This window comes from Copidosoma floridanum, unplaced genomic scaffold, assembly GCF_036245765.1.
Source record: "Copidosoma floridanum isolate Cflo_tuat_1 unplaced genomic scaffold, Cflo_Japanese_pri ptg000013l, whole genome shotgun sequence".
Taxonomy (NCBI): domain Eukaryota; kingdom Metazoa; phylum Arthropoda; class Insecta; order Hymenoptera; family Encyrtidae; genus Copidosoma; species Copidosoma floridanum.
This window is the reverse complement of record NW_028321890.1, coordinates 5,540,203-5,563,679: the sequence shown is the minus strand read 5'-3', so window position 1 is coordinate 5,563,679 and position 23,477 is coordinate 5,540,203. Positions and strand designations below refer to the sequence as shown.

At 33.7% G+C, this 23,477-nt stretch overlaps 1 protein-coding gene across 1 annotated transcript; it reads right to left on the bottom strand.

Moving 5' to 3' along the window:
- Positions 1–20,004: 20,004 nt before the first annotated feature.
- LOC149374805 (uncharacterized) lies at positions 20,005–22,995 on the bottom strand. The gene is made up of 3 exons (XM_089591707.1): positions 22,007–22,995; positions 21,016–21,424; positions 20,005–20,475 (listed from the first exon to the last, which is right to left on the bottom strand). Exons 1-3 carry the CDS (start codon positions 22,993–22,995, stop codon positions 20,005–20,007), a joined length of 1,869 nt encoding a protein of 622 aa, XP_089447833.1.
- Between the last annotated feature and the right edge of the window lie 482 nt (positions 22,996–23,477).

The window sequence follows — 23,477 nt, the reverse complement described above, 5'->3', positions numbered from 1 at the left end:
TATATCAACGCATCTTGAAAAATAGGATTTTCAAACAACGAATAATATCAATATTAACAACATAGATAGGTTTGTATGAGTAAATTCTACTTATTTTGGTAAAAAATTACTTGAGACAACAAATAAAAGAATTATGTGAGTTTTGTGAAAAACCAAGAGGGATTTGAAAAAACTCATTGAGAAATTAGTAAGTTCCAGCAATTCTAACTAGCCTCAGCACTAAAAATAATATTAAATACTTCTTTTGATGTGGTTGAGAAGCTTAAAAATATTGTAATTAGTTATTCCAAAACGGATGCATTCATGCATACAACAGAATGTATCCATAAATGCGTAAAATGTCTAATTCTAATACATACATGCATTTAAACAATGAGGGTGGACGCATTATATTTTTTCGTGATATGACGCAACCTTATACTTTGAGGGAATGTGCTGTTGCACTCATATTAAAGATTATAAAGTATACAAGTCACTAGATGCATGAAAAAAGGACACGTAAAAGATTCACCTTAAAGCTAAAAAAGACAAATACGTTCATACTAGTGGGGCTTCGTCCCTTACGACTTTGGTGCTTATCACCACAATTTTTTACTATCCTATGCTATTTCAGCTGATTAAAAGTATATTTACATCAAAAATGTACTTGTCAAATATGAGATGGCTTTGACATAAAATAAAGTAAGTAACCTTACTATCAAGACTTTTCCAATTATCAAGGGTCTGAACTATAATTCTAGAAATATTAATGAGAGGTTAATGTATATACATAAAATGTTAAAAAAAAGAATACTTTTATGGGCACGTTCTACCCTACAGGATGAATGAACGATTTTAGATGAGTAACCTTGAGAAAAAGTGTAACGAAAGTGATTTTGGAATGACTTTTCCCCTTGACCCCACTCCTTTTATTACTCGATTGAAGTGTTAATTTTCAGTAACTGATGAATAATTTGGCTTTATTACAAATAACAGTAACAAATAATTCGTTTAATACAATAGTTTTTTTACATAACATTTATTTTTATCTTAGAAATTAGTATCATAAAGCAAAGCAGCTTATTTATTAAGTAATAAACATTAATTTTTTTAATAAATAAGTATATTCTTACAAAATTTTTGTGACATTTTTCAAAATTTTGGTTATTTAAATATAAATACTATAAATAATGTTTATTGCGTTTTCTTCTTTCAGAAACTTTTCTTTGTGATTGAAGTGATTTTCTTACTTAAAGACGATTATTAGTGAGAAACAAATTTTTCTCGAAGTTCAGAGGGATGAGAAAAGAACAAATATTTGCAGCAACGCTGGAAATCGTTTTTCTCATACCGATGTATTTACATACACGCTTTTACGTAGGGGAAGACTGGGTATGGTTATGCTAATTTTAACTAGAGAGCCCGTAACTTAAAAAGTATGACACTCAGTCGGATGAAAATTGCTGGGCATGAAAAATTCAAGGCTTCTCTACATGTGTGTTCAATGATTATGACTGTAGGTACAGCCGTTCACACGAACAAGCTGCAAAAAAATGGCACAACTGACCACACCCCAGGTTGTGACAATGCCAGGGGATGGTTGTGACTTGTTAAAAAAGTACATTTAAACTGTTTTAAATCTCTTTTATTGTATTTTATGTTAAGTATAATGTAACAGCATCTTTTTTTTTAACTTAACACTAATTTAGTTAAAGGTATTAATTTTTAAGCAGTTTATGGCTTATACCTTCTTTTGAACAGTATAATTTATTTTGACAACTGCTGTTTCTGCTTCTTAAATAAGACTTTATTGTGAGCGATGTAACCTATTCTAACGCTGCCTTCGTTATTACCGTTCACATTGGTTTGATCACGTTAACAAACGTATTGCAATAATGTTATGTAATTTACTTTGTGTGTTTCTGCAGCTTTCCATATAAAAATCCCTTGCTTTGTAGTATTGTATGACTTTCAATATAACACGCACCTCTTTCCGTCCTCCAGCAGCATAAAATTAACATGAAAATAAGCCACTGCTTTTTCTGCACTTATGTGTATCTTATAACTGTAAAAAAAACTCGTAGCTTAACTAGTACATGTACAGCGGTAGTCACAAAAAAAATTTAATGGAAACATTTAATTTTCACTCTCCAAAATTTATGTAGGCCTCTGCTGCCATGAATATTACACGACACCTGATGCTATACTGTGAAGCACAAGCAGCCGAGATCTTCACTCCTCCCCCTCCTTGTTTTTGACAGTTCTCTTTTACAGTTTTGCCAATATGACCACTGTCTTAGCCGTCCTTTGGCACAATTTTACCTAGTTTTACCCTATACTTGATCCCTTTTTTTTGCGTATTAAAAAAAAAAAAAAAAAAAAGAAAAAAGAAAATTTACATGTTTCCAATTAAAAAAAGTTTATTTAAGAAAAATTTCTAAAATAAACATAAACAGGAAGATTTATACAGTTCATTTAAGTGCAACTTTAAGTGACTTCTCTACAAGGTTACCTTCAACTGCAATTTCTTATAACTCAATATGTAAAACAAGCCTTAGTATCGCATTTTATCCTACAAGGATGTAAAAACATAGATATGGATATGTGCAACTATTTTTTATTTTGTTTTGAAACATGCAACACCAAAAAACTCAATTTCTTGCAATTTTGAAAAAATTGAGCTTACAAATAACAGCTGTGTCCACAGTTAATGCAAAAATGCGTCATTGCATATCATATTTTTTATTAATAAAAAATATTTATTATTGTAGAAAAAAAACAAGAAAAAAATCAAACTAAGAAATATTTACAAGATTACTTATTGATGGTAAAGTGTGTTGTTCATCGCTCTGTACAATAGTAAAAATTGGTTTGTGGTAGCTCCAGTAAGAAATAAATGTTGTAGATGCAACTTACTTAAAAATCTCGAAAAAATTTTGTCTGTAAGCGTACCACCTATGGTAGTAGATTAATGTCAATGATTATTAATATGTTAATATAAAAAATCGAAAAAAAAGTTTATTAAAGGCTGCGAGTTTTCATTATTGAAACTAACATTAAAATCACCGAAAATAATCATAGGAAAAAAATTGTAATTTTCTTGCAATGCAATAAAACCAATATCTAAATTTTTTAGCAAATGGAACCACAAAAAGTGAATGATTTCATTAATGTTAGTTTTTGGTGGAATATAAACAGCAACGTACTTAAAAGTAAGGTTATATTTATACGCGTCTATGGTTACCGACAAACCAGTGGATGCAAACTTATGTATACGGACGGATGGACGGCAACTGCCATCTCTCTCAGCTTCTCCGTGTGGCTTGTAGACCACTTGCCTCACCTCTGAATTAGACCAAAATTTTTGCAGGCAGCAGCATAAGCACACAGCACTGGCCACTTATTGGCCATCAGCCATGTACAGCATGTGTGTGTATGCGCGTGCGCATGCATACCGAGCAGGCACGGAAACACAATATGAATTGTAATTGAATTCTTTTTTTTAATTCTTAAAGAATTCATTAGAATAAATTCAATATGTATTTAATATGGGATCATATGTCTTCAAAAGAATTCTTAATGAATTCTTTTTAAATATAATTTTACGTCGTTAAGTACACGTTAAGAATTCATTAATCCATCAATTAATGTCATGTAAGATGGGCCCAACAAGAGTTCTTAAAGAGTTCATCAGTCTTCATGTAAAAAATCTTCTTTATCGACTGCCTGAAATTATCGCACATATATATATCAGCCTGATATCTTAATTTGTTCCCACCAAAATTCAAATAATTTATTTATTTAATTACAAATAATAACCTAAACGTCAAAATAAATTGATGTCACTTTGTTACGAGGTTAATCCTGACACAACTTTCATTTATCTACAACTACGATATGGTTATGATTATTACTCGTATTTTATTATAATTAATAAAAAGAGTTCAAATTTTGCAGGGAACCAGCTAATGTATGTATTTATGTACATGAGGTGCGTTTTTTTAAGTAGTCGGTCGGTCGGTAAACTTGTTTATAAGTCTATTTAGATGTTTATAATTGAAAACTCTCGGTGCCGATCACCAGGACATCGTCATCAGCACCTTCGTATACCTGGACTCGTTTATGAGTCTATTTAAATATTTATAACTAAAAGCTCTCAGTGCTGATCACCTGGACATCGTCATGGGCACACCCGTATACCTAGACTCTCGTTAGAGTCTAATTGAATTTTTTTAATTAAAAAATCTAGGTGACGACTACCAGAACATCGTCATCAGCACCCCCGTGTACCTAGACTCGTTTCTGGCTGTATCAAAGAGTTTATAACTAATGAAAACATTAAATTTCAGATGGAATCCTAAAATCATCAAAAGAGTATACGAAACAAAAATATAGTCATCATGTGAAGACTTGGCTTCAACATACCTCTGACAGGCTTAAACAAAAAACTAAGAAGACTACTGCCACAGAGCTGGCTCTGAACCTGTTATTTTAAGTTGAGAACATTACTTTGTTTTGATGTTAAATGCTTTCAAAAAGTATTTTCATTGTAGTTACTTGGAAGTTTCACTATCGTTCTAAAACGAAACCCGTTTTTACACATATATTTCAAATTTTTTTTACATATATTTCAAATCGGTTCTTTAAATTATTTTACAGATTTTTAAAACCTCACATTTAACTGAGTATAATTATTAAAAACAACATAATATTTGTTATTATTTTTTACTCAATCAAGAAGTACTTAAAAAATGTTAATTGAAGTACATTAAAATAGTTTCAAAATTTAACATTTACATAATAAATTCATTACTTTTTGTCAGTTACTGCTTGTTTCAATACAAAAGATCGAAGCTAGTCTATTTTAAATAGTCAGTCGATGCTAAGAGTAATTTAAATTAGTATGTAAAATACGATGCAACTTTTTTGTAGTAATTATTGTCAGAGCCTAGACCATCGTATTTTCTCAAAACGTACCTAAGCACCCTAAAAATTATTACTGGGTTAATTAATTTCAGAGATTGCATTGTTACTAACATGTGCTTCATAATCATTTATAAAAATTTTTTTTTGTATTCCATTTTGATCCCACGGTACTTAAAAATTAAACTTAAATAAAAAATTATTTCGTTAACAAGTCGGTTTTCTTCTGTACACAGTTACTTACTCCGGCTTTGGATATACATTGATGTCCGAAAAAAGTCTGCAGACAAGTGGAATCGAACCCAGGTAGCTAGAGCCCACGTGTGACACAAATACGCTTCACCACTCGGCTATCGAGGATTCGGAAATTTCCTAACATTAAACGCCTGCATTAACTATTTACAAAAGCTATGATTCTTTGTTATTTTAATTCCCTCTTATAATTAAAAAATTATGTGAAAAATCTCTCTGCTTTTCTCGCTTATGGACAACGCTATCTTATAACTTTTTATTACACGCGCACTTATCTCTACATATTATAGCAACGTCGTACTATCTGAATTATGTATTATCGTAAGTACATGATCGTATAATGCAAAGTATAAAATAAAATCTTCGGACGTGTAACAAAAATTATTTTTAACACAAATCAATACCAAATTGAGATTGCAAAAAAAATCGTATAATCATTAATCTAGAAGGTAGGGAGTTTTGAGTGTATTTTTCGGGCACAGGCGAGATTATTGTTGAAATCGCTTTGTTTTAGGGTGCAGTTAAACCCCCTAAGTTTGCGCCAAAATTTTTGGTGTGCTTTATTTTATAATTAACAATAAGTGACGAAAAAAGTGTTTTTTTCTCTATTTCCTTTAATATCTCTGTTCCTCTTAACTTTTAGTATGGCATATGCAATTGGAAAGTTGTTTCTTATGAAATTTGCTATAAAATAAGAACTAATAGAGGTCGCTAAGTGCCATTGATAACCTGCAAATAGCCTCAAAAATTAAAAAAACGCCTTTTTTTCACTAATTTTTTACTAAAAATGACTGCACGTAGACGACTGAAAATTCGCTCAAATAATGTCTGTATTGATCCAAACATGCATAAATTTATTTAGCGTTATAAGTCAATTACTCTTAGAGTTACTAACGATCAATTTTTTTTTATTTCCTTAATTGCAAATTACACCATTTTTTTCACAAACAGTTTTAACTGATCGGACGAAACCAAAAAAATCATAAAACCTTTCAACTTTAGTATACCGTTCGAATTTTCGGAAAAAGTTAATTCTAACAGATTTTATCACGATTTCTTCAGAGGTGCTAGTTTTAGACACACGTATAAAACTATGTAACTTTAATAATAATCAATATTGGTTATTATTGATAACACAGCTGTAAAGCTGGTATTTTTTTATAAATTAAAAAAAAAAAAGGTTGCCCTAGCACGCTCAGGAGCCGAGATAAATGTTTTTTTATAAAAATTCCTGACGGCGTAATATACGTTGCACGGCGTACAGGTTTATAGACGTTGCTGTTTAATACTTTTACTTTAAATAAAAAAATAGCCTAGGCATTCATTCCATGTAATAGTATAAACAAACAATTGTCAAAGTTGACCGTGCGGAATCTGAGCGCGCCAGACCGTCTGTGGCGGCGGAGTGGGGGGAGAGACCAGTTGCCACTACTGAACTGCATTCGAGCGCTTCAAATCGTGCGCGCTTGCAAAACAGGCAATATCTCGGCTTCTACATTACTCACAAAAATTCTTTTGTAATGGATTTGTAGTAGCTTGACGAGACAAGTATGAATATTGTGTTTATTCATTTTCAATTATTTAAATAATGCCTCTACTGTGCATACTAACGGCAAGCATTTTACGAACCTTAAGTAAGAAGTGAGTACGCTGGGCAAAATGTCATATAAATAATTGTACGTGGAGTAAAAAGATATTTATTTCATTGCAGTAATAAAAAATAAATAAAAAAGTACATAGTATATATAAACTATTTAAATCGAGGTTTTCCCCATGTCACAACGCATTGATCTGGTTCCCACAAACATTCTGTATTATTTATTTAGAATTGTTCTTTTTTAGCTAAAAAAATATTTTTGCTACGAAATTAAAAACTTGAAACACTTACCGCCAACGGAATCAGCTGCAGCTCAACATAGCTATAGAAGATATTTTTAAATTAAACAATGGCTAGATAATCAACTGAATCCTCTATCATGGGGCTGAAAAAATTCCGATTACGGGCTCCAGCCAATACTTAGCGATTCTAAACTTGTACCAGACAATATATTACAAAAAATTCGGTATACTTGCGCTGTTGATTGTAAAAAAACATATGGATGTTTTAAGCAAGGCATACGATGTTCTGAATTTTGTGTTAATTGTTATGGGCAAAATTGTTGCAATAGCGAGTAACGCACAGTTTCTTATGTCGATGACAATGATGATACTGAAATTGAAAAGGAACAAGGCTCAGAAATACCTGATGATTTACAGTATGAAAGTGACAACTCTGACATCGAAGACGAAAGGAAACCAGATGAATGCGTTGTGACTTAAAAAAAACCTAGATTTGAATAGTTTATATATACTATGTACTTTTTTATTTATTTTGTATTACTGCAATGAAATGAATATTTTTTTACTTCACGTATACTTATTTATATGATATTTTGCCCAGCGTACTCACTTCCTACTTCAGGTTCGTAAAATGCTTGCCGATAGTATGTACAGTAGAGGCTTTATTAAAACAATTGAAAATGAATAAACACAATATTCATACTCGTCTCGTCGAGCTACTACAAATCCTTTACAAAAGAATTTTTGTGAGTAATGTAGAAGCCGAGATATTGCCGGTTTTGCGAGCGCGCACGATTTGAAGCGCTCGAATGCAGTTCAGTAGTGGCAACTGGTCTCTCCCCCCACTCCGCTGCCACAAGACGGTCTGGCGCACTCAGCTTTCGCACGGTCAACTTTGACGATTGTTTGTTTACACTATTATATGGAATGAATGCCTGGGGTATTTTTTTATTTAAAGTAAAAGTATTGAACAGCAACGTCTATAAACCTGTACGCCGTGCGACGTATATTATGCCGTCAGGAATTTTTATAAAAAAAAAATATATCTCGGCTCCTGTGCATGCTAGGGCAACCTTTTCTTTTTTAAATTTACAAAAAAATACCAGCTTTACAGCTGTGTTATCGATAATAACCAATATTAATTATTATTAAAGTTACATAGTTTTATACGTGTGTCTCAAACTAGCACCTCTAAAGAAATCGTGATAAAATCGGTAAGAATTAACTTTTTCTGAAAATTCCAACGGGATACTAAAGTTTAAGGATTTTATGATTTTTTTGGTTTGGTCCGATCAGTTTAAACTGTTTGTGAAAAAAATAGTGTCATTTGCAATTAAGGAAATCAAAAAAAATTGATCGTTAATAACTCTAAGAGTAATTGACTTATAACGCTAAATAAATTTATCCATGTTTGTATCAATACAGACATCATTTGAGCGAATTTTCAGTCGTCTACGTGCAGTCATTTTTAGTAAAAAATTAGTAAAAAAAAGGCGTTTTTTTAATTTTTGAGGCTATTTGCAGGTTACCAATGGCACTTAGCGACCTCTATTAGTGCTCATTTTATAGCAAATTTCATGAGAAACAACTTTCCAATTGCATATGCCATACTAAAAGTTAAGAGGAACAGAGATATTAAAGGAAATAGAGAAAAAAACACTTTTTTTATCACTTATTGTTAATTATGAAATAAAGCACACCAACAATTTTGGCGCAAACTTAGGGGGTTTAACTGCACCCTAAAACAAAGCGATTTCAACAATAGTCTCGCCTGTGCCCGAAAAATACACTTTTTAATGTTTTTACCTCCTCGCCGTCTAGCCTACATAGCGAGCTTCTATATTTAGGACAAGCTTTGGAGCTTCACCATAAACATGATTAACTTTCGACCTTAAGACTCCCAGTGCTTTCGTAGCACAGGTGGCTCGCACGCGTGTCTATCGTTTCGTTTTTGCATTCTCGGGTTTGAATCTCAGTACGGAAAATGACTTTTTTTTTGTTTCAGTGGTGTTACTGGTTATTCTGTGTTTTTTACTCAACAAAATATTTTATCATTATTACTAATGCAGATATTTAAATTTAAATTAAATGTTAAATACCTTAAAAAATTTAATTTTTATTTTTCAATAAGCTGCAGATTGTATTTTTGTATCATATATATACTTCTTTATTTAACTTTTATTTAATTCATATAAATAAGTTTTTTGCGACTTCGAGAAAAAAATAATAAATAGGATGTCGTATAAAAATTTTTCTTATAACTTAACAATAATTTTTTAGATTTATTTTGAATTTAAGCGATAGCTTATTTCGTGTCGTTTTAGTTGTTAAAAAACAGAGCAGGATTAAAAAACAATAGAAAATTCATGCACAAACGAAAAACGTCTTAAGATGATATATAATTTAAGTTTTATTTATTTTTTGTAGCAACAGGCATAAATCAGTCAAGTAGTGCACCATAATAAACTTTTACTACCTTATTAAATATTTAATTTTTACTTACGTGTGTACCTAATTTATAGTAATAGAAGACTTCAAGTAAAAAAAGTTAACAAATATTTAATAAGGCCTTCAAAGTCATTTTTAAATAATTAGATCACATGGTTAAACAGTCGAGTCCAAGAATGCAAAAACGAAACGACAAACTTGCATGCGAGCCATCTGCGTTAAGGGGAAGCTGTGTAAGCTACAGTCAAAAATCACTTATATTCATAACAAAGCTCCAAAGCTTGTCCTAAACATCGCTGGGGCTTGCTGAAATTATTATATTTATTACTTAATCTCAACTTGGTATGTGTTCGTATTAATAATAATTTCGATTACACGTGCAAAAACTTTAAATAATAATTTTCATGGTCACAAGAAAACTCTGTTAAATTACATCACCGTAACTGCAACCTTTCTCCAGTACACACCTTAAATTTTTTTCGACCCTAACAAAAATCAAATAAAATTATATGAAATGACGTACTTTACGATCACAGATGAGTAAAAAGATTTATTAATTTTACTCATCATAAGCTGTAGGCCAAGCTCCGGAGGTGGTCGATGAACATATGTGACTTCCAAACTATTATGACACAATGTCTCAATAGCTCAGAGGTTTAAGGCTTATACCTATGGAGAGATTATTTTTTAATGCTGGGTTCGATCTTCATTTTCACCACCATTTTTTTTTTTTTTTTTTTTTTTTTTTCTTTTTCAAGTAATGGATTATTCTGTTTTAATTTTTTAGTATATCTTTTATTAAAATTTATGTACGTTGTCAACTCTTCGTGTTGAATACATCAAAATAAATAATGTTTTAATGCTGTGTTACGTGAGATTAAGAAGCTGGTAAGAAGGTGCGTCACACAAAGAACTTAACTCGTTGGTCAATTATTTATTAGCTTTTTGAAGGCAAAGGCATGTGTGTGTCTCACGTGGTGTTCCCTACTTATCGCCCAGCCTCTTGCCTGATAGACGCTCGAGTAGCTTTACAGCAAGTAGCTTGACTTTTAGAATTTTTAAATATGGTGTAGGGATTTGAACAGTAGATAAGTGGAGACTACTACCTACTTATCGCCCAGCTTCTGGCCTAAAAGACGCTCGAGTAGCTTTACAGTAAGTAGCTTGACTTCAAGAATTTTTAAATATGGTGTAGTGTTTTAAACAGTAAATAAGTAGGGAACACTGCGCAAGACACACACATGCCTCACCTTCGAGAAGCTAATAAATAATTGACCAACGAGTTAAGTTCTTTTTGTGACGCACCTTCTTACCAGCTTTTCAATCTCACGTAACACAGACTTGATAAATTATTTATTTTAATGTATTTGACACAAAGAGTAGACAACTTACATAAGTTTAAATAAAAGTTATACTAAGAAATTTAAACAGAATAATCCATCAATTAAAAAAAAAAAAAAAAAAAAAAAAAAAAATGATGGTGACAAAAAGAATCGAACCCAGCATTAGGAATAAACCTCTCCATAGGTATAAGCCTCAACCGTCTGAGCTATCGAGACATTGTGTCATGATAGTTTGGAAGTCACATATGTTCATCGACCACCTCCGGAACTTGGCCTACAGCTTATGATGAGTAAAATTAATAAATCTTTCTACTCATCTGTGATCGTGAAGTACGTCATTTCATATAATTTTATTTAATTCTTGTTAGGGTCGAAAAAAATTTAAGGTGTGTACTGAAAAAAGGTTGCAGTTACGGTGATGTAATTTCACAGAGTTTTCTTGTGACGATGAAAATTATTATTTTAAGTTTTTGCACGTGTAATCGAACTTATTATTAATACGAACTCTGACCAAGTTGAGATTGCAAAATAAATATAATAATTCCAACGAGCCCCAACGATGTTTAGGACAAGCTTTGGAGCTTTGTTATGAATATAAGTGATTTTTGACTGTAGCTTACACAGCTTCCCCTTAACGCTGATGGCTCGCATGCAAGTTCGTCGTTTCGTTTTTGCATTCTTGGACTCGGCTCTTCGTCCATGTGATCTGATTTTTAAAAAATGACTTTGAAGGCCTTATGAATTATTTGTTAACTTTTTTTACTTGAAGTCTTTTATTACTATTAATTTGGTAGACAGGTAAAAAAAAATTAACTATTTAATAAGGTAGTAAAAGTTTATTATGGTGCACTACTTAATTGATTTTCGCCTGTTGCTACAAAAAATAAATAAAACTTGAATTAAATATTATTTCAAGACGTCTTTCGTTTGTGCATAAATTTTCTATTGTTTTTCAATCCTGCTCTGTTTTTTAACAACTAAAACGACACGAAATGAGCTATCGCTTAAATTTAAAATAAATCTGAAAAATTATTAATAAGTTATAAGAAAAATTTTTATACGACATCGTATTTATTATTTTTTTCTCGAAGTAGCAAAAAACTTATTTATATGAATCTAATAAAAGTTAAATGAAGAAGTATGTATAAGATACAAAAATACAATCTGGAGCTTATTGAACAATGAAAATAAAACTTTTTAAGGTATTTAATATTTAATTTAATTTAAATATCTGCATGAGTATTAATAATAAAAGAGTTTGTTGAGTAAAAATACAGAATAACCAGTAGGACTACTAAAACAAAACAAAAAGTCATCTTCCATACTGAGATTCGAACCCAAGAATGCAAAAACGAAACGATAGACACGCCTGTGAGCCACCTGTGCTACGAAAGCACTGGGAGTTTTAAGGTCGAAAGTTAATTATGTTTATGGTGAAGCTCCAAAGCTTGTCCTAAATATGGAAGCTCTTTATGATTATACGATTTTTTTTGCAATCTTAATTTGGTATTTATTTGTGTTAAAAATAATTTTTATAACACGTCTGAAGACTTTATTTTATATTTTGCATTATAAGATCATGTACTTACAATAACATAATCCAGATCGTACGACGTTGCTATAATATGTAGAGACAAGTGCGCGTGTAATGAAAAGTTATAAGATAGCGTTGTCCATAAGCGAGAAGAGCAGAGAGATTTTTCACACAATTTTTAAATCATAAGAGGGAATTAAAATTACAAAGAATCATAGCTTTTGTAAATAGTTAATGTAGGCGTTTAATATTAGGAGATCTCCAAATCCTCGATAGCCGAGTAGTGAAGCGTGTTTGTGTCACACGCGGGCTCTAGCTACCTGGGTTCGATTCCACTTGTCTGCAGACTTTTTTCGGATATTAATGTTTATCTAAAGCCGGAGTGAGTAAGTGTGTACAGAAGAAAACCAACTTGTTAACGAAATAATTCTTTATTCAAGTTTAATTTTTAAGTACCGTGGGATCAAAATGAATACTTTAGTAATACGCTAAGAACACTTTAGAAATACTTTGCGAATACGAAAATAAGTTCCTTGGTGAATTCATAAAGAATTTTTTATGATTTGTGGTTGCCGTACTACATCATAAGAAAGAAGTGGTTATTTGTTTATTGATGAGTAGTTTGTAGTTTAAATATCCGTCAATGCTGTAACTAATTTATGTGATTTATGTTTACAACATATTAGATAAGTAAAACGATTAGTGCTATTTTATAAATTTATGATTTGTTGAAAGGTACACTATTTTTCGTAGTCATATAATATAATTATATACTAAACATAGAGATTCTAAAATTTTTTACATGTTAAAAAAATATTAGAAAATAAATTTGATGCAAAAATTATTTTTTTCTGTTGTTACTGTATAGCAAATTGATAGAAAGTATGTACCAAAATTTTTTAAATGAATTCCTTAGGGACAGTAAATAAATTTATTACATTTACTAAAGAATAATCAATGTATTTATAATGAACTTTAAATGAATTCTTTTTAATGGTCTTTCAGCAGCTCTCCCCACAAAAGTAATAAAAAGTTTCTTTAAAAAAATTCTTTAAAAATTCTTTGCGAACTCAAGACACATGACATAACCTGATGAGATTATGAATTCATTAGGAATTCATTTAGCTCATATCATAACAACCTGTAGAATTCATTAAAATATTCTGAATTCAAAAAGAATTTATTTAGAATAAATAATGCCTGCTGGGATACTTTACTGCTTCTGGACAAATATGATATAGTGTATCTGTGGCGGCACGTCCGAGCCACCTAGCGACATCTAACATGCGTAAGCAGAAGCTGATACCTCGGAAGGTCTACTCTGCAGACTGAGAGAGGAATGCGCACTCATCGCTTTTACATTCTATCTCACTTCAACCAAGGAGGCTAGAACTCCTTCAGCTGTAGGAGCGCCAGTGCAAGAGGCCTAGCCGCAACAGCAAGAAGAATGCTCAGGCTCTCTCAGCAGAAAAGCAACCTTGACTGTGCCACACATTAATCACACATTTATATTTTACGCAACACGTTGTATCTTTAATCAGTAATAATCAAGTTGTTCTTTGAAAGTCTTGTTGTTCATTCAACCACAGGCCACTCTCTACTCCCACACACACGAGCACACCAAATATCTATATATTTTGGCTGGCAGCAGCGTAAGCTCAGTGCTACTCAGCAGAGAGAAAGAGAGAGAGAGAGAGAGAGAAAGAGGGAGAGAGTGGTAGTAGTATATCTATGTGGACGTGACAGAAAAAGCGTTCCGTTTTAAAATTTTTTACTGCTCAAGCGAAAATTCAAACCTCATACGAAATGTTTTTACATTAAAAGTTTAAGGTGAAAGTTTGATGCTTGAAAAATATTTATCAAAAAAATTTGTATATGACCTGAAGATACATTCACTGGCATATAATATTATGCTATTAAAAAAAGGTGGTACTACACAGAAGTTTGTCTTAATTTTTAGATACAATTATATTGAAGGTATTAAATGTGGACTAGTTATAAGGATGTTAGAGTATGTGGCAGATGCCAGCGTATTGTTACAGATATTATCTCAGCGGAGGTAGTAGAAAGATGTTTTTAAATTATCAGAAGATTTGATAAAAGCCTGCAGTCTTGTACTAGCCAGCCCACATAATGTTAATAATGTATAGTGCCATCATGTATAATTTATATTTGTTAAGTTACTAAATATTGAAATATTGATAAAAATCACACTCAACAAACGTAGGTGTACTTATTCTAACGATCATTGTACTACCTTCGTACACAATATCGTTTCATGAAATTAAATATTTTTCATCACTTTGTTGGATCTTATTTTTGTTGAAATTCATTATTAATGCGATAAATTAATGTACAAATCTATTAATTGATAGAAAAATTATCAACTTTTACAAATATACACTTAATTTCATGGACAATTAGTTTTAAAAATTAAATATACAGCTAAAATAGGCTTCTTAATAAGCACTTAATAATAGCTTGTGACGTGGGAAACTGACGTCGTAGTAGGAAGGTATGTCGTAGTAGCAGACAAGAGAAGAGGCAGCACTATGCATACCAACAATACCCCACCCACGGCCCTTGTACCGACCTATCCCTTCACTTATCCCTACTATAAACAGCACTGCCAGCCCTTGACTGAATGCAGTGGCGGGTGTGTGTGCGCACTGACGCATACACAGGCAGGTAGCTACAGTATCAGGGAGCATGAATCGGCAGGGCGACATGAAAGGCACTCTCCGTCTTGTCTGTTTCCCGCAGGGACGTATAATCCGAGGGCTTTGCAGCGTTATATAGTTCTACAGGTGTGTGTGCTAGATACGACTGTGTGCTGTACCGAGCGGCCACCAGAGGGGCACAAAAACGGCTACCTGTTGGCTGCCCGGACTGCCACAACGACCTTCACACACACGCTGTCAAAGACTACTGGGTTCGAGGGCCAACCCGTGCTCGTCAGACCTCCCGGTGCTCAAGGATAGTGCTACAGAGAGACGCCTGCTGTAGCAAAAGAACGGTAGGCCTATTTCCTATTTATCCTGTATAGAAATAATAATAAGTTTTGAGTTATTAATAAATGCAAATAAATGCTTAAATGTTTTTCTCGCCCATGTATGTATACTGATTGCCAGCTATCTCTCCTATCCGCTTAGCCCTATAGTAAGTCGTAATAAAGAATAATTTTATATGTGCCGTGTCTTGCTGCTGACTGCAAGGTAAGCAAGGCATGACACATCACAAGCTACATAGACGATTTAAGGGCTCGATGACACAGCTAAAAAAAAGTTTTGATTCATTTAATAAAAAATATTTATTATTTATTTTTAGTTCAGAAAACATATATGTTTACAGCTTATATAGTATACCGTTGTTTGAATAAGTACACTTTTTGTAGGGCACTAAATATCCTTTACTTTTGGAAACAATTTTGCCCATGAGTAAGGCACATAAAAGATAAGGCTTCATCTTATAGTTTGGAGGAAGAAAAATCTATTCAAGAAAAATTGTGAATGTTGGACCTAAAAATAAAATGAACAAAATGGGCTTTTTCATATCCATATGAATAATTTCTTCCTAAGTTCTTAGAAACAGTTACAAGATAATATTTTAAGTCATTAATATTATTCAACTTTAAATTCTTTGTTTTCGCTTATCTGTAGCGTCAGATGATAATTGTGTTTCTTTTTTGGACGGTAAATCATTGGAATTGCAAAGTTGCTAAGCTATCCAATGTTTAACAATTTTTTCTTGCACCGAAACCACGAAAATCATTTAGCATAAAGTATCCATCAGCATGATAGAAGATATTGGTGAATAAATCTATGATATTTTTTATAAGTGTTTTCTAATTGTGAATATTAGGGTTGGAAATTATTTTTCCTGGATGTTTTCTCCTCTTGAAAACGTTCTCTTCTTTACCGTTGCTGTTATAATTTGTCTCACAATGGTAAAATTAAGAAAGTCGTAAGATACAACCAGTATTAATAACTTTTTCTTATCACCGCTAGTGACATCTTTTTACCCACAGCACTGCTGAAGATTATGTACATTCCTAATTTAAAAGTATGAGACCCAGCTTTTTTATCTTTGACTTTGCAGCACACGTCTTCAAAAGTGAGTACAAGATGCAGCTTCCTTTTTCTTCTATCTCCTAACCCACTCTCGTGACAATTCTTGAGCTGTGAAGTATATAATCAAGCAGTTAAATAAATTAATAGCATTACTTCACTCTTACCACACCACATTCTTATAGTTCTTCATTACTATTGTTACATCCCGAGTTATTACAAACAAATCTTACTATCAGCTCAAAAAAAAATTTTTCTACATTTGTACCAGATGTTGCGTACGTACACAAGCTTACGTGGGAGGTAAAGCTTATACGTTACGCTATATATTTGTTCATGTTTATAAGCATATTTTTGAATATTTATTTTTCGTGTGCACTATACCAGACGAACCTCCTCTATTGACCAGCGTCGACTCTCCACTGCCTTCACTCACCCCCACGAAATTAAGTTAAATTTCATTAGATTCTTCGTTATTTTGGCTTAGCTTACTTTTTGTCCAGAGCTCTGACTAACCTGTACAGCCCCCAGTGTCCTCAACATTTTGTGCCACCTGTAGAATTTTATTGATTCTCTCACTGTCTTCTATAGCCTCCACACTACAGCCTATAGCCCGTGTACTATTTTTATAGAGTCTAACTAAAATTTTACTCACCATCATGGGCACTGACACATGTCCACAATTATATATGTAAACATCTTGTTTCGTTTTTTATTGTAGTTTTTAGCAAACTGTATCCAGTTATGCCACCACCTTCCACTAACCTTATGTATACTTAAGTATTCGAAATTCATATACTTGTTTTCCTACATACAAACACATAACCTAGGGTACCAATAAATGGTTTTTATGCATGCGAAAAATACATAAATAAGTCTTTTGTGTTAAGAAAATTAGAATCATTCATTTATTTACATTTACTATTTTATCATAAATACATAAGTTTTGTATAATACCTTACTTTATAACAATTATAATTACAAAAGAATTACCTTATGAAGAAGGTTAACCTACAGAACTAACCAAATAATTTAAATAACATTTGTTTTGCTGTATACATGTACGCATATAGTTGTACATAGAATCATGATAAATATTTGCAACTATTTGTATTTCACAAAAAAATATAGGGAAATAAATATAAGAGGAAAATAAGAGTAAAAATGCTTTTTAAACTATCTCATAAAAAATGTCAGGATCTAGAAAAACTATAAAAATTAAAGATGCATGCAAACAGTTCTTTATTGTGGCATAGACAGGAAGATTAGGATAGGATAGGCCTAACGAATGACAGCCATAGCAAAAATTCCATAATACTTGTTTAGTATTTAAACTAACCTTAAGATTTGTATTGTAATTTAAATTAAGGAGAATTGTTTATTTTATTTCCTGTAAGCGTACATTTTTTGTAACAAAAATAAAATGTCTCGTGGCGAGAGAGTCGCAGGTGACTCGCTCGCCTAGTTGAAAAATAAGGAAAAGGAAAACAAATAAAGACACTGCGTTTTTTTGAGGGAAAAAAACCTTGCGGTAAAAAAAAACCCCTTTTATTGAAGAACACAACTAAATTTACATACACTTGACTCGACTACGAAAACTCGCGAGAAACGCCGGTAAAGGCCCAGAGAGATATGATTGCCGTGCCAGGGCGAATTGAATATGATTCAGGTATTGCCGTGTCAGGGCGGATTGAGTATGATTTGTATTTGAGGCAACGGAGCTCCGCACGCATTGAGGTGTCTTAACAGACTGGCTCAGCTATGCACGCAGGCACGCGAGCGTAACGACCTAAGATGGCGGTGGCGCACAAGCGTGCGCGCCGTGAATATGTATATATGCTTGTAAGCTGACGAAGCAATGACGGGTCATCGCGTCGTCAGCCTTATGAAGGCATGTACGACTGTACATACTCCGGGCGAGAGCTGCGAAATGACGTTAAATATAACTTAATATGAGCAGAATGTTACTATTAACATATTTGAATTTGCATTGGCTTTACATTGAATGGTAATGAATGTGAGTTAACAATTTAACATAAATAAACTCAGTCTTTCGCTCGAAGTATCTTTGATTTATTTCAATTGTTTCATTCAAAACATAAGACTAATGAATAACTAAACAGGCTAATTTTAAAGCGCTCTAATCTAATCTATTTAAAGTCTTTGATTTAGAATTATTGTGATCAACATTAAGCTTTGAGCAAAACATAAATAAAATAAATGAATGGAGATGAATTATAAGAATATCGACTAGTTTAATCAACTAGAACGCATATCCAAGTTAAGTTGTACTAAATCTACAAATTACAATCAATCTCAGTAAGTCTATGACTAATCTTGACAATCGGTTGAGTTTCCTTTGGAGTGACTAGAACCAGTGATTAAATTGAAAAATGAACAGTAATTGAAACAACGACTAAGTTAAAATTATTAATGGAACTAATTTGCTTCGCAAACTTTATCTAATACGTAATATGCAAGTTAAATTTAGGAAATCGGTCATAAACATAAACTAGTAATATTGCGTTTATAAACGCCCGTCGTGGTTTTGACTTGAGAGAGTCGCAGGTGACTCGCTCGCCTAGTTGAAAAATAAGGAAAAGGAAAACAAATAAAGACACTGCGTTTTTTTGAGGGAAAAAAACCTTGCGGTAAAAAAAAACCCCTTTTATTGAAGAACACAACTAAATTTACATACACTTGACTCGACTACGAAAACTCGCGAGAAACGCCGGTAAAGGCCCAGAGAGATATGATTGCCGTGCCAGGGCGAATTGAATATGATTCAGGTATTGCCGTGTCAGGGCGGATTGAGTATGATTTGTATTTGAGGCAACGGAGCTCCGCACGCATTGAGGTGTCTTAACAGACTGGCTCAGCTATGCACGCAGGCACGCGAGCGTAACGACCTAAGATGGCGGTGGCGCACAAGCGTGCGCGCCGTGAATATGTATATATGCTTGTAAGCTGACGAAGCAATGACGGGTCATCGCGTCGTCAGCCTTATGAAGGCATGTACGACTGTACATACTCCGGGCGAGAGCTGCGAAATGACGTTAAATATAACTTAATATGAGCAGAATGTTACTATTAACATATTTGAATTTGCATTGGCTTTACATTGAATGGTAATGAATGTGAGTTAACAATTTAACATAAATAAACTCAGTCTTTCGCTCGAAGTATCTTTGATTTATTTCAATTGTTTCATTCAAAACATAAGACTAATGAATAACTAAACAGGCTAATTTTAAAGCGCTCTAATCTAATCTATTTAAAGTCTTTGATTTAGAATTATTGTGATCAACATTAAGCTTTGAGCAAAACATAAATAAAATAAATGAATGGAGATGAATTATAAGAATATCGACTAGTTTAATCAACTAGAACGCATATCCAAGTTAAGTTGTACTAAATCTACAAATTACAATCAATCTCAGTAAGTCTATGACTAATCTTGACAATCGGTTGAGTTTCCTTTGGAGTGACTAGAACCAGTGATTAAATTGAAAAATGAACAGTAATTGAAACAACGACTAAGTTAAAATTATTAATGGAACTAATTTGCTTCGCAAACTTTATCTAATACGTAATATGCAAGTTAAATTTAGGAAATCGGTCATAAACATAAACTAGTAATATTGCGTTTATAAACGCCCGTCGTGGTTTTGACTTGAGCTACTCGCGCGATGCCGTCGTTCCTAGGACACACCTCAAGAACCACACCCAGCGGCCACCGCTCATGTGGAATTGTCTTTTCGATGAGAATAACGATCGCACCAGGTTTGATTTTGCCAGTAGATTTATGCCATTTTTGACGGATATTGAACTCATTGAGATAGTCAGTATGCCAACGATTCCAAAAGTCCTGTCGAGCCTTAGTTATAAAGTTCCAGGTGGATAGACGATTATCAGGAGCTGAAACAAGATTTTTCTCGGGTAATGTTTTGAAAGACCTTCCTATAAGTATGTGAGCAGGTGTTAATGCTAGAGGGTCATTGGGATCCGCGGAAAGAGTGCATATTGGTCTTGAATTTAGAATAGCCTCAATCTCAATGAGTAAAGTTTGCAATTGTTCGTATGTGAGAGTCTGATTTTTCAGAATGCATTTTAAATGGTGTTTGAAACTCTTTATCGCAGCTTCCCAAAGACCGCCAAAGTGAGGTGATAAAGGTGGGTTGAAATGCCAAGTTATGCGATTAGAAAGTGCGTAATTTTTGATTTGGTTTTCATATTCGGGTGTTTTAAATAAGTCATAAATTTCTCTTAATTTATTATTGGCTCCTACAAAATTTGTCCCATTATCTGAATATACGTGTTCGGGTATTCTCCTACGACTAATAAACCTACGAAAGGCGGCTAAAAAACCTTCCGTAGAGAGATTATGTGCTAGTTCAATGTGAACCGCTTTGGACATCATGCATACAAAAACACATCCATACACCTTAAGGGTTGTTCTACTTCTAAACTGTTTTTCCTTAATATAAAGAGGTCCAAAGAAGTTCACACCAACGTGACTAAATGCTGGGGCTTTAATTACGCGAGCTGCGGGTTAATCAGCCATTTGGGCCTGTAAGGGCTTAGGTTTGGTACGAATACAATCCACACAGTGTCTGATAATTTTTCTTACTTGATCTCTACCATCAATTATCCAAAAGCGTTCTCTAATTGAGTAAAGAGTTGATTGTATTCCTCCGTGTAAATTAGATTGATGGTATTGTCGAATAATTATATCGGTTACGTGATGTTTGCTTGGCAGCAAAACTGGATGTTTTTGATTGTAAGCAAGTTGTGCATTTTTCAATCGACCACCCACGCGCAAGAGTCCATCGTTATCTATGAATGGATGTAAATCGTCACATCTGGTAGTTTTTCGATAAGGAACAGAAATTTGCCCAGACTCTGTGTCGTGAGCGGTCGACAGACGTTTTACCTCAACAGGGAAATTCTCGTGTTGTATACTACGCAGTAATTTCAGCTCTGCTTCTCGTGCTTCTTCAACGGTGATTGGTAATTCTTTGTTAAGTTTTGTGCGCCATCTGAAAATTAAAGCTATAGTTTTAATAAGAGTCTGGTATGATGAAAAACGAGAATAGATCTTAGACACTGAGTTTGTGGTTAGAAGGCAGAATCGTTGTTTGAACCCAGAGTCTTCTCGACTTAATATCTCCACACTGGGTAGCCAGGTGTTCTCTGCTTGGAACAACCAACTCGGACCTGAAAACCAAGTGTTATTTAAGAGAAAATCTGCAGGGAGTTGACCCCTGGATAACGCGTCTGCTGGATTGTCATCTGTTCGCACATGTTTCCACTGGACCTCAGCTCCGATAGTTTGAATATCCGCAACCCTGTTTAATTCAAAAGTTCTTAATAAGTGGGGAGCCATGCTAATCCAATGCAGTGCGATGGTAGAGTCGGACCACAGCACTACCCGATCGACAAAAAGCTCGAATTGAGATCGCATAGTAACGTATAGTTTTTTGAGTAAGGATGCGGCAGATAATTCCAATCGAGGAATAGTCATATTTTTGAGAGGAGCGACGCGTGATTTTGCACATGCAAGTCTTACCAACACTTTGCCCTTTACATCTATGGACCTGAAATAAATACATGCTCCATACCCACGTATGCTTGCATCGCAAAACCCGTGTATCTCGACTCGTGCAAAATTGTGAATCAAGATGTGACGATCAATCGAAAGTTTTTCTAGCAGATGTAGTTGTTCTGCAACAGTGGCCCATCTGGTATGAATTTCCTGGGGCAGGGACTCATCCCATGTGATTTTAGATTTCCAGCAATCTTGAATTAAAACTCTGGCATATAACGACACTGGGCCTATCAATCCAAGTGGGTCAAAAATTTTAGAAATTTCAGATATGAGTTTACGTTTAGTGCAAGTGTCTTTAGGATCAATTACTTGAACCTCGTATTGAAGTTTGTCATGTTGAAAATTCCAAATGATTCCCAGCGTTTTTTGAACAGGATTTTCCTTTATCAAACAGTCTAAATCAAAGAATTTCTTATCAATGTTGTTAAGAGCAGCTTCATGATTAGAGGCCCATTGTCGTATCGTAAATCCGCCTCGACTCAACAGCTCAATCACTTCATCACGTATCTGAATAATCTCACCGAGAGTGTTAGCTCCAGTAATGAGATCATCCACGTACAAATCTCTGAGGAGTATTTTACTAGCTCGTGGTGAATTTGATGCTTCGTCGTTGGCGAGCTGCTGAATCGTGCGTATGACTAAAAATGGGGCTGATGAAACGCCAAATGTTACGGTATTAAGTTCATAGGTTCTGATTTGGTGGTTATGGTACCATAGTACACGCTGATATTTTCGATCATCGGGATGTACGATAATTTGCCTATACATTCGGGCTATGTCGGCTGTAATGACGTATTTGTGGGCTCGGAATTTAATTACTTGTTCAAATATTTTGTCTTGGATGGTGGGACCTACTAGTAAAACTTCATTAAGTGAAATTCCTGTGGAAGTCTTTGCCGAAGCATCAAAAACTACTCTAAGCTTGGTGGTCTCGCTAGATGGTTTTATTATGGCATGATGAGGAAGATAATAACCTCCTACAGTGTCGTTAGCAAGTGACATATGATTAAGGTCTATATATTCTTGCATCACCTTTTCATACTCTACTTTAAAATTGGGATTTACCTTAAATTTTCTTTCAAGTGAATAAAAACGATTTAATGCTTGAGAACGAGATTCTCCTAACTTAGATTTGTTGCAACGAAAAGGTAGCCGCACGATGTATCGACCTGTAGGGTCTCTTCGAGTATTATTGACAAAATGTTTTTCACAAGCTATCTCATCGCGAGATTTTGAGGGCGGTGTCTATCTCTTCGACTAGCCAGAATCTTTCTATCATGGTATCTAATTTTACTACATTACAAGACGCCTTTCTTGAGGTTGATATATTGTCTGAGCCTCCTGCCACTATCCAACCTAAACTAGTTTTCTGTAATATTATGTTAGCCGTATTATGAGTGATATTTAATTGTCCTACAGCTAATACTGCTAGGGTAGTGCCTGAGGACAATAATATGTCAACTGCTTGAGGTATGTGAAATTTA

Excerpts from the sequence above, each read along its gene's own strand:
- LOC149374805 (XM_089591707.1), bottom strand. The coding sequence starts at position 22,995 with ATGTCACTTGCTAACGACACTGTAGGAGGTTATTATCTTCCTCATCAT. Across the intron at positions 21,425-22,006 it reads TGCGATGCAAGCATACGTGG|ATGGCGCACAAAACTTAACA; the intron begins GTATGGAGCATG and ends TTTAATTTTCAG. Across the intron at positions 20,476-21,015 it reads TAATTGATGGTAGAGATCAA|ACTCTCACATACGAACAATT; the intron begins GTAAGAAAAATT and ends CTGAAAAATCAG.